The 11,565-nt window shown below is 46.2% G+C and overlaps 2 protein-coding genes across 4 annotated transcripts; one reads left to right on the top strand and one right to left on the bottom strand.

The window, feature by feature from the left end:
* Positions 1-3,279: 3,279 nt before the first annotated feature.
* On the top strand, positions 3,280-5,640 carry LOC122392454 (DNA-directed RNA polymerase II subunit RPB4-like). Its single transcript, XM_043387306.1, has 5 exons — positions 3,280-3,349; positions 3,702-3,795; positions 4,235-4,415; positions 4,654-4,749; positions 5,333-5,640. The coding sequence occupies exons 2-5, from the start codon at positions 3,735-3,737 to the stop codon at positions 5,409-5,411; spliced, it is 417 nt and encodes a 138-aa protein (XP_043243241.1). The 5' UTR covers positions 3,280-3,349; positions 3,702-3,734; the 3' UTR covers positions 5,412-5,640.
* A 242-nt stretch (positions 5,641-5,882) lies between these two features.
* On the bottom strand, positions 5,883-11,455 carry LOC122392453 (ATP synthase subunit delta, mitochondrial-like). 3 transcript variants are annotated; one of them, XM_043387305.1, is made up of 4 exons: positions 11,318-11,455; positions 8,686-8,845; positions 6,450-6,597; positions 5,883-6,122 (listed from the first exon to the last, which is right to left on the bottom strand). In XM_043387305.1, exons 2-4 carry the CDS (start codon positions 8,841-8,843, stop codon positions 5,955-5,957), a joined length of 474 nt encoding a protein of 157 aa, XP_043243240.1. In that variant the 5' UTR covers positions 8,844-8,845; positions 11,318-11,455; the 3' UTR covers positions 5,883-5,954. The 3 variants fall into 3 exon arrangements, with proteins under 3 accessions (XP_043243240.1, XP_043243239.1, XP_043243238.1); XM_043387304.1 differs by lacking the exon at positions 11,318-11,455 and adding an exon at positions 11,085-11,242; XM_043387303.1 differs by lacking the exon at positions 11,318-11,455 and adding an exon at positions 11,042-11,191.
* Positions 11,456-11,565: the final 110 nt, after the last annotated feature.

The following is an 11,565-nucleotide window of genomic DNA, read 5'->3' as shown; positions in this document are numbered from 1 at the left end:
TGAGTTATTACTGAGTAATGCCTGGCCTGAGTAAAAAATTTTTTCAGTGTGACTACCAAAGTGTTTCCTGACGCGTGGAAAACAGCGTGTGTCGTGCCGATACCAAAATCTGGCGATGTCTCGGTCCCATCGAACAATCGTCCCATCTCACTTTTAAGCGTCTTATCAAAAATTCTGGAAAAAGTAGTGTGCCGCCAACTGACTAGTTATCTCAGCTCTGCTCGTCTGTTTAGCCCATCTCAGTATGCATATAGGGTGCGTCACTCAACCGAGGACGCCGTGCTCGCTGCTGTTGAGCGCCTGGTGAACAACACCGACAGAGGACTCGTATCGTCGTTGACGACGGTCGACTTATCGAAGGCGTTCGATAGCGTCGACCATGGTGTCTTACTTGCAAAACTGTCGTGGTACGGCATTTTAGACATCGATTGGTTCAGCAGTTACCTGACCGGCAGAGAACAGATTGTTCGGGGAGGGCGGAGCTGTTTGCCGGTGTCCTGCGGTGTGCCTCAGGGATCAATTATCGGACCTGTTCTGTTTATATTGTTCACCGGCGACTTACCCTGCTACTTGTCTCACGGCAGCCTGATCACTTACGCTGACGACACAATGCACCTCGACTGTACACTTCCTGACGAGTCTGGCTTCGATGCAATGAAAAGCAGACTTGAAGCCACCCTAGAAGAGCTAAAAGCCTGGTTTAGTGCCAATTCTTTAAAAATGAACGAAGGAAAGACTGACTTCATGCTGGTCGGGACGAAACAAAATTTAACCAAGTCAGCAAATTTTTACTTTCAGATAGGTGACTCAGTAGTACGGCCGTCGGAAAAGATCAAAGTCCTGGGCGTTATTATTGACGCCAGGCTAAATTGGGCTGCACATGTGACAGCGGTTGCACAGAAGTGTAACCGTTTCCTAGTAACGCTTTGCAAGTTTCGTCACTACTTCTCCAGTGATGCCATCAAAATCTTGATCGAGGCTTATGTCTTCCCTCACATCATTTACTGTTTGACAGTGTGGGGTGCGGCTGCCAAAGGTCAGCTGCACAGAATTCAAAAAGTTATCAATTTTGCAGCGAGACTCGTCATTGGACTCAAAAAACATCAGCATATTACACCGGCTCTTCAACAGCTAAAGTGGTCAAAGATCGAGACTCTGGTTAAGCGTCGTGACCTTGTCAAAGTGTTTAGCGCGCTGTCGTATGATGACTCACCGACTGCGATCCGGGAAATGTTCACCCGACGGGAGAGCGTATCGGCGAGATGCACGCGTGCCACCGACAGGGGTGACCTGCACCTGTGCAGATGTAATTTGAGTGCATCGCGGCATAGTTTCTCTCGCCGTGCAGCCTCAGCGTGGAACTCACTACCACCGCCTGTCCGGGAGGCGGCCACAATTAGAGCTTTTACGGCAGCGCTGAATGTCGAACAGCACATCGATATAATGTAGCGTGGTTCACTGTTTTATATATGTTTTATATCTGTTTTAAACACCATCTTTCTGCGTTTTTTAGTGTTTGGTTTTCGATGTGTATGGTTGTGGTTTTATATGCTTCATGTACTTGACGTGGAACAGTAACACCCAATTGTTTGGAATGTTCCAATACACTGAACTGAACTGAACCGTGAACGGTGAAACATTTTATCTTTGACCTGACCTGTGACGTCATCGGTGACCCCGAGGTCAATGAAATTTGGTTTCCTTCAACAAATTTGACAGGGGGGCTGTCGAACGCCGTTTGAATTTTCCGGATCCGTCCAAGGCCCTATATACCAGGTAGGGTCGTCCGGCGATTCTACCTTTTCGTGACGTCAGCTCGTGACGTCATTTGGAGTCAAGTCTCGAAGCCCCGTTCAATCTCCATGTAAATGAGCGATTTTCGAAGCACTGTAGAATGAAGTCTGCACAAGATATATCAAACCTAAGTATCTTATCTGAAAGAGCAGACAATTTTCTGCAAGTTATCTATTACCTGTTTTTCGCTAAATCTTTTGCTTTTTTCACAAAAGCGTAAAATGTCCCCCCATGTCTCCGCAGCCTCCCTGCCGCCGGCCGCCGCGCGGTCGCGGTAGTGTAGTGGTTAGCGTGCCCGCGCAGTATTCCAAAGGTCCCGAGTTCGAATCTAGGCGGTGCGGAACTTTAATTGCAATTCCAAGCTGAATATACGCACATCCATAATAAATTATTATTCGTATAGCTAAACTGTGACCAAGCTATCCATATAAATTGACTTCACCCAAAATATCGGCAAGATTCTATTAAAATATAAATTCAAATATGGCGGCTTGGACTGCCGCGTGCGTTAGGCTCCGCCCATAGCTCCGCCCACATGCGTGACGTCATTCGTGTTAGTGGACACGCAGAGAGATAGGGGACGACATGGGCCTGGATCCGTCCAGTAGTTTCGGAGATACGGGGGGGGGGGGCAAAAAATGCCCCCCCCCCCACCGCGCGGAAGGTGGCTGGTAGGCCCACCGCCTGCCGGGTTAATTAGACGTGACTAATAGGCCAGCTCGCGCATTTAGTTTTGCGGCGGTTTCTGCGATGTATAGCACAGCTAACGGCAAAAACGCATTCATAGGACATTTTGTCCATTCGTCACCTGCGTTTCATCTGCTCCGAAAGCATTTTGTGCATAAAGTGACGCATTTCATCGACTGGGCTGGTGTGCTGCGCTGCTCACTTTTTACATGAAACACGCATGTTGTACACTTTTATCATGACATTTTCGTCCTGAAAATGATACCTAATATCTACGGCGCAGTCCGATGCCCGGCCGCGCATATAAGTTGACTCTCTGGCCACCACTCACGTCATCCGTCCATATGGCAATATTCGCCGACGCATCACTTTACAATTTACATGGGGTTACCGATTTCATGCATTGATTGGAGACGGGCAGACGGCGTTTCACATGCTTATATCCGGCACTATATACCTACCACCCTTGATTTGATATCGAACACAGGTCACCAAAGATCCTCCTTGAGGCCAAGTTATCGTGATTTCTACGACCTCTGGGCAAAAATCCTCCCCTGGGGCTTCGAGAGTCAGGCTTGGTACAAGGGTCGAGTCGGAATCAAAATCTCACACTTCCAACACGAGCATCCTGGTCTCAGGCCCAGGCAAGATTACTTGCTCTCACTCAGGTATGTCCCTTGTTCAATGTTCACCGTGTATATAACGCAAATAATCCTGTTCCGTATACCAAATTCCCTCTAACATATGGTTGCTGTTGCTACCATATTTCGACGAAATCAAAAGACAAGCGACAATTACGGAGCGGCGAATCTGTCGTGGTGTGGTAGCGTATATTTATAAACAATATTATAAATTAGCCTTTTTAGAGGTATGTAGAGTGCATGTATGTTGCAATTTTTTGGTTAAAGCTTCTATTTGTGAAGTATTACGTCCAATGTGTTGCGTTCATTACCAACTAGAATACATTCAACTTTGTTGCTTACTTCCTGCTAGGTAATGTCTTTTACTCAACTAAAAAGTCTAAAGTATTAAGTGTTTTGTTTTTTAATTTGGAATAAAACATGTCACAGAAAGTGGAAACACTTTGTTTGCATTGAACAAAGTTATGGGTGCCAGTGACAACCACAATTCAGGCATCCATAACCCAAATCATTATCACAGGAAAGCGAAATGCGCTATGCAGTCACTTTTAGATATAAGCAGCTTTGATATTTTTCCAGGTTTTTTCCCAGTCTAGTTCCAAAGCCAAAACCATGGCACATGTTCCTGCAGAGCAACCAGAAGAGGATGCATCAGAACTGCAGTTCCCAAAAGGTGAGTATATGTATGTACAGTTAGTATGCGAAATCCGTTATTACTATACAGTATTCATGCACACTTCAATTTATGAATTACCTTTTCAATGCTATTCAAGCCATTCATGCATTTGCAATTTATTTTTTAAATGTTTTGAGTCCAAAGTTACCTACATTGTTGCAAACAAAATGCTTTATTGATTCAGAGCAATGCAACATTTGTAAAACCTTATCTTACCTTACCTTACTTAGCCATCAGGTTATAAGACCATATGGCCTAAAAACTTGGCAGTAAAAACTAAAAAAATAAAATAACATTTTTAAAGCAGTTTTATCTGATCAGTTAAAGTGATGTATTAGCCTTTATGTTATGCTTGATATAAAGATTCTGCTACATATGGCCCTACTTAATGTACTAACTTTGTCCTGAATTCCTGACTGCTGACATTTTCTTACAGAGTTTGACAATGCTGAGACACTCATGATATCAGAGGTACACATGCTTTTGGAGCACCGCAAGGCTCAGAATGAGAATGCCGAAGAGGAACAAGAACTATCGGAGGTTTTCCTGAAGACTCTGGCGTACGCCGGTCGTTTCGCTAAGTTCAAGAACCGAGAAACGATTGCATCTGTCCGAAAGTAAGTAGGTACTGTTGATGAAGATTGGTGATTCGTTTTTTGTTTCCACATTCCTCAGTGCTGCTATTATGCCAGTTAACCCGCAGGAGGTCGCGCAGTAACTGTTTGTCTATTGTAGTTCATTCATATGTACATTTGATCCCTTTCACCATTCGATGGCCGCCGTTTAGCGTTTTTCCGTCGTACTCTCTATTCGGCCTATTCTATCTGTCTGACTTCGGTACTTTGCGCCCGGCAGTCTCCTTGCTCAGAAAAAGCTGCACAAGTACGAGCTTGCCGCACTGGCCAGTCTTTGCCCAGACAACCCTGATGAGGCCAAAACACTTATACCCAGGTAAGTCGCATGTTTGAAAGTTACGACAAATGTACATTGTATGTACACTGGTCTTACGTAGTGCCCTTCTACTGACGTTCCTCCTCATCCTCAACCTGCCGCGACTACCCAGCTGCGTGTTTTTAATACCGTCTTGCTTCCTTCCTTTAACATCCCCTACGAGCATTTCAGCATTTTAGTTTGGCTGTCACAACTCTTTACTTCAACCATGTATCCCAATATCGGGAATCGCTCAACCTACAGAATGTGTATGAACATGCTGCCGATTGCGACACATGCTGGTGTAAGGGGAGCGTTTGTCACGATCGCCTGCAGGATGACGGTTTTTCGCGGCCTCGGGTGGTTGTCGTTCTAGTGTCGCCCTGGCCCCCAAGGGTCTAGTATCCGACCTTTGGCACTTGTGCTTTGTCAGTGTTGAACGTGATTGTTGCCCTGGTAATTGGCTAAATGAGAAACTTTATGCATCAGAACAATATTTTGATGATCAACTTGCATTTTGGTCGTCGCAAGTAATGAAAATACATTTATCCACACCCTGGATTTAGTTTTGTTGTGCGCCATCTTTCTGCTCTCCCCCCGGCAGCCTGGAGGGACGTTACGAGGACGAAGAACTTCGGGCCATCCTGGACGACATTCAGACCAAGCGCAGCTTCCAGTATTGAGCGTATCGCAGCCGCGTGCTGCCAGCTTATTTGTGTGGTGATGGTTGTCATGTCGTTCCCCTTACTACATAGTTTGGACCACACGCCTACATGGCCGATCAGTAACATCGCAAGTGCAGGCTGTTCTGGTCTTTATTTTCATTCACCCATGTAGTCTACTTCATCGACATATTGTCATCAATCATTGCCTTGTGATAAGTTGTGAAATAAAGAGCAGGTGCTAGGTAATGTCAAACCTTTCCCGTAACTTTTCTGAGACTTTGCAAGCTTTAGACAGTGCACTTGCATCCGTGATCGTCGTGCTTTATCCGAAATTAAAAAATGGCGCCGACTTGAAAGGCGTTAAGAAAATGCACAAAGATGTTGACGGGTAGAACAGTTCTAGCGGCCCAGCATGCATTTTCTTTACGACGGTACTTAAGGAATGCAGTATTTCGCCTCATTGACCATGTATCAGTGATCTTACCACCATTCTCATTTACAAATGTATATTTCGCATACCGTCATCGGCCTAAACACACCAAAACAGAGATAGAATGTCGTTCACTCGCAGGCCTTGACAAGCGCCTCGCTGACCTCGACGGCGATCTGGGCCTCGACGCGCTCCTGGTCGCCGGTGGCGCTGGCCAGGTCCGCCTGCGCCTGGGTGAGCGCCTGTCTGCAGGCGGCCGCGTCCAGGTCCGACAGGGGCACCGCCTCCTCCGCCAGCACCTGTGCGCAGCGGGCCATCGGTCAGTGCCAGACACACCCTCATCGGATCGACTGAAACACCGCACTAAAACAGCGGGAGGACAGGGCTATCAAATGTGCTACCGGCTCATCCATACGGTCAGAATGGGCGTTTACAAAATTCGCGAAGCACTGATGGGAAAATGTTTCCCGTCCATCAGACCCCGTCCTCCGTCCTGGTATCTCACCATTGGCAAGGAGGGCTGGAGACAGATGACTGTGCCATTAGTTAGAGCCGAATGAAGGTATTGAGAGAGCTGGAGCACCTGAAGGAGGGACGGCAGAGGGCCCCACGCCGCGTCGGCGTACCTGCACGGTGGAGTCCTTGTTGACGGTGACGGAGCCGCTGCTGACGAAGTACTTGTTGGTGCTGCCGTCGGCCTCGACCACGCTGACGACGCCCGGCTGCAGCACGGCCAGCACCGGCACGTGGTTCGGCAGGATGCCAAAGTTACCGCTGTAATCATACCGAATACGGTGCAGTTAGACTGCGATACACTGCGATCAAACCAGACGCGGTGGGGTCAAGCCGCGATACGTGGGAATTAGGTCTAGCCTACACTCGTTCCTGATGAGGCTATCATAAGGCTATCATATTTCAACTTTAAACCTTTGCATATGGTTGTTAGTTTTGTTTCTTTCATTGGGGTGTGGGTGCAAACAGAGATGTTTAAGAATTTGTAACAAAAATGATAAAGTACAAAAGACAATCATCATTCACAACAAATGCCTGATTGTAGAAGGTCGAACTATTTCCTTTAAAGTGACCATCCCACCTTAAAATTAGTTTTGAGTTGAGATAGCCAAGTTGGTGGCCATGGCCTGCAAATACCGGTTTGGGCACTCACAACATCGAAAAATGCTTGAACTCGCAGATATGGAATTTCAAACTTGCAGTTTTCGGATTCTAAGGGGCTAATGCATTGGAATGTCCCCTTAGAAATTAGAATTTATTGACGTCGGCGGTGATCTAACGATTTTAAAACCTTATACTAACATCTTTGTGAAGCAGTGGTGGTTATGCTATTTGCGCGTAACATCTGCCGCAAACGCCGCACTTCCAAAACGAAGTCGCTAGGAACAGCAGATATACCAAAAAGTAAACAAAATAAGTCTTAATATCTTGAAAACCGGTGAATATTTTTTTCGATGAAATTTCGTGGATATTCGTTTTGCTCTTTCTGAACCGAGCGACATCACTTTCATGCCAATTCATTAACTTTTTTGAGGGTGGGACTGGGAGGGTCCCTTTAACCCGCGCCGGGCCGGGGGGGGGTGTTTGAACACCCCCTCCTGCGGTTTTTCGCAGATATCTCAAAAACGGCGGCGCTCCGCGCCGCCGTTTTTGGCACACCTGTTCGTGCATCTTTTCCGCACATGTTGTGAAAATTTCAGACCCAGGTCACCTTAGGTCAGGTCACCAGGTCACGCCAAGTGACCTCACCTCAGAAAAAATAAGAATGCTCGTCATAGCTACACCGATTGATCGATTGCCTTGAAACTTAGAGCGATTGATAAGAGCAACAATATCTATAAAATGTATATCTCGGAATTTTGATATCGATGACCTAAGGTCAGGTCAATTTTGCGACCTCTCCATTATAAGTCAATGGGAGAAAATTGAAAAGCGTCTGTTTTGCACGAACGTTATTCTAGACACTCTCAAACATCGAGATGTAGGTAAAATGGACACACTGAACCGGAAAATGGCAACTGTGACCCCTCGTTATGTCCCCGAGGTCATCTCAGGTCACGAACAGAATCTAACAGTTTTTCGCTAATAACTTCTGATAGAGACGTGCTAGAGCGCTGAAAACGCCTTAGATGTGTTCGGCTCGACGTTGCGGATCGACTGATATGCAACATGACCTTTTCCGGTCAGGTCATGACCTTGACCTGAGGTCAAATTTTTAAGTTGACCTTTCAAGGTCAAATTATAGTTCATTCGACGCGTCTCGACGAGAGGAACACGATGGTGGCAAAAGTAATGTCATGACTCTTTTGAGTCAAAAGTTATTGCCGAAAAAACGTTTTTCGTAAAAACGGCTATTTTTGGAGTTTTTGCCCCCTGGAGGCTAAACCGTTGACCTGAGGTCAAATCTAAGAACATTACTCAGAAAGGACTGTAAAAGGGCTATCGAATGCGCTTTTCCGCGGCGCTGTAGCTCTATCGGTTCCCGAGATAGCCGTTGGCAGTTCCCAAAATGTTGAAATAGTGGACATTTGACCTACGGTGACCTCTGGACTCTGGTGACCTGACCTTTGACCTGACCCGAAAAATGACCGAAGTGTTTTCGTCCTTATTTTGGACGTTCTTTCGATTGCCGCTTACCGCGTGTCGCTACGTGGCCCAGGAGCCGAGTTAGAAGGAGGGGGGAGGTGTTCACCGTTCAGACCCCCCCCCCCCCCCCGGCCCGGCGCGGAATCTCAGAAGTCAGAGCACCGGCCCGGCGCGGGTTAAGGCTCACATGATGAAAACATGGATAAATAAGTTGGATATTAATTCCAACAAACCATCGTAACTTTCTGATAATGTCCCACTTACCTGAATGAGGGTACGTCCACCTGGCGGACGTCCTGCTGGTTATAGAACACCTGGCTGGGAGCGGCGAACGTCAGAGGCATGTCAGCCATTGAGCGGGAGCATTGAGCCAGGACACCCGACGAGCGGGTCAGCCGCAGGGCAGAGCGAACCAAGGCCATTGCTGCAACAAACAATACATACCAAATTATAATTGTAACCTGGCATATAATCCTTTAAACTTGCGGGTGGTTGTAAGAGACAGTTTAAAAAAAAAACAATGGCCACTGATGGATTCCAGTCTTCTCTTACATCTTACAATCTTGAGATGATCTGTTCACATCCGGCTGATGCTTAACTGCGAGTTCGTGTCAGTGTGTTTGGTGTATTGATTTACCACACGGCCGGAGGGATCCAGGGCGTCGCAAATCCACCTACGACACGTCGCAAGTTACGACATATGTCCCGTCGTAAGTTGTGTCGTAGCGAAAAAGGAGGGATGTTGATTGTTGAGGAAAGAGCGGATTGTCGGAGGATACGACAGAACGTAGCTGCGACAAGGCTTAAATACCCGCTTTACTCGATAATTTAAAAGGCTACACGATCAGCTGGTACCGTAGTAAACGTCGGTAAGGTCGAAAACTCTATCACGCACAAAGGAACATTCGCCCGTATGGTTTGCGATCTTGTGAGACAGCCAGGTCAAGCATTTTCTCTGGTTCTGAAGCTTTGTCTCAACTGGGTGACTTGTGATCGCTAAGGCTCACGCGAGTTGCCATAAAATTTGGGATCGATCACAGTAGATTCGTGACAAGGGCATCTAGAAACGATGCTTTAGAATAAATGAGTTCAGAGTTTGAGGTCACAGAGGTAAGAGTGTCACAGTTGGAGGTCACAATTGGAGGTTACAGAGGTCATCTGGGATATGTCAGATCACAGAGGTCAATTTTGGGTCATCACAGCTCTATTGGAGGTCATGTGGGTCAACTGGGACACGTCAGGTCACAGAGGTCAGCTTGGGGTCATCAGAGAGGTCACTTAGAGGTCACAGAGGTCTTACGGGACACGTCAGGTCACAGAGGTCAACTTGGGGTCATCACAGAGCTCGATTGGAGGTCATCTAGGACACATCAGGTCACAGAGGTTAGCTTGGAGTCATCAGAGAGCTCAATTGGAGGTCACGGAGGTCATCTGGAACACCCCAGGTCACAGAAGTCAACTTGTGGTCATCACCGAGCTCTATTGGAGGTCATGGGGGTCATCTGGGACATGTCAGCTCACAGAGGTCAGCTTGGGGTCAGATGATGATGATGATGAATTGGAGTTTTTGGGCGCCCGGACTACAGTGGTCATCAGCGCCCATAGGGGGGGGGGGGGGTCATCAGAGAGGTCACTTGAGGTCACAGAGGTCATATGGGACATGCCAGGTCACAGAGGTCAACTTGGGATCATCACAGAGCTCTATTGGGTCATCTGGGACATGGCAGGTCACAGAGGTCAGTTTGGAGTCATCAGACAGCTCAATTAGAGGTCACAAAGGTCATCTGGGACATGTCAGGTCACATAGGTCAACTTGGGGTCATCACAGAGCTCAATGGGAGGTCATAGGGGTCATCTGGGACACATCATTTTTGGAATTAGGATGATTGGGTCATCTTTTAAATCTTTTGGGGGACGCCCCTTGCAATGTGTCAAGACCGCCTTTTTGGATTTGTCAGTAGTTACTGGAATGGGTGTTAGGCTACTTTGTATCCCTGAATACCCCAATAAGTGTGAATGTAACATATGCACCATTTTCAACACTCACTGGCACAGTTTGAGACCTCATGGACAACCCATGGTTCAAGTTCTATAACTCGCTTTAGCGTCAACGGATTGCAACCAAAATTTCATGATCTCCAGGTTGACCAATTTTACACCTACCATGTGAATTCATTGACCATGTCCCAAATAACCTGTGACCTGTGACCTCTTCCTCAATGCAGGGTCAGCTTGCAACACAACTTAACTTAAGACTGCTATGAAATTTGTAGGTTGTTGCAAATCAGGCAACTTGCAACAGACTTTACAACTTAAGTAACACTTCTTACCAGATGATCGCTTCAAAAACGACTTACTACACAACTTGCGACATGTTGCAGTTACAAGAAGGCCTACGACGCTCTGGCTCCCTCCAGCCTAAGCATACCTAACTAATGCTGTTTGATGTTGCTCCATTTGCTGAGAAATTCAGTGAGCATAATGTTATGACCCAATGACTCAATTTTTGATCAGCACATCAATACCTATATCACAAAATTAATGCTTTTGAAAATCGATGTTCAGCCTCCAACAGTGGTATAATTTCACCAGAAAATAATGAAGTTGAACAAAATTTTACCTTTCAAAGTCTTAGGCAATTAACCTATTGCCTGATTAATCACCTGCCGATTTTTCCTGGCCACTCAACTCTCAGCCGGCGCCCAACAAAATTCAGAGATCCTAAACGGCTCCTCTCGCGTGATGCTGGCTGGTAAAGGGTAACCTTCGAGCTCTTTGTGGTTCAGTTTTTGGTAAGGGCATGATAAAATGGAAGTTTTAAACGAGATGAAAGCAAATTAAATAATATTTCATATTTGAAATATGCAGATATTATTTTATTTATTATAATCAGTACCATAACATCCAAAAATCTTGTCAAAACAAGGTCAAATTCAACGTTTTAGCCTTGTACCACGTGACTATAGTAATAACTACAGTGACAAAAGCATGAGCACCAACAAGAAGAAGAAAATTTTATGGAAACGAGCATCGCAGTGAAACTAAGGTAAGTTTCAGCTTTGACTGGATATTGCTGCCATATCAAAATAAAAACATTTATACGCCCCAATATCCCTTCACTTTCTAGTAAAATAAGTCATTTCA

This window comes from Amphibalanus amphitrite, unplaced genomic scaffold (genome assembly GCF_019059575.1).
Source record: "Amphibalanus amphitrite isolate SeventyFive unplaced genomic scaffold, NRLGWU_Aamphi_draft 000487F_arrow, whole genome shotgun sequence".
Classification (NCBI taxonomy): domain Eukaryota; kingdom Metazoa; phylum Arthropoda; class Thecostraca; order Balanomorpha; family Balanidae; genus Amphibalanus; species Amphibalanus amphitrite.
The sequence above is the reverse complement of the archived record's forward strand: the minus strand, read 5'-3'. Positions and strand labels throughout refer to the sequence as shown.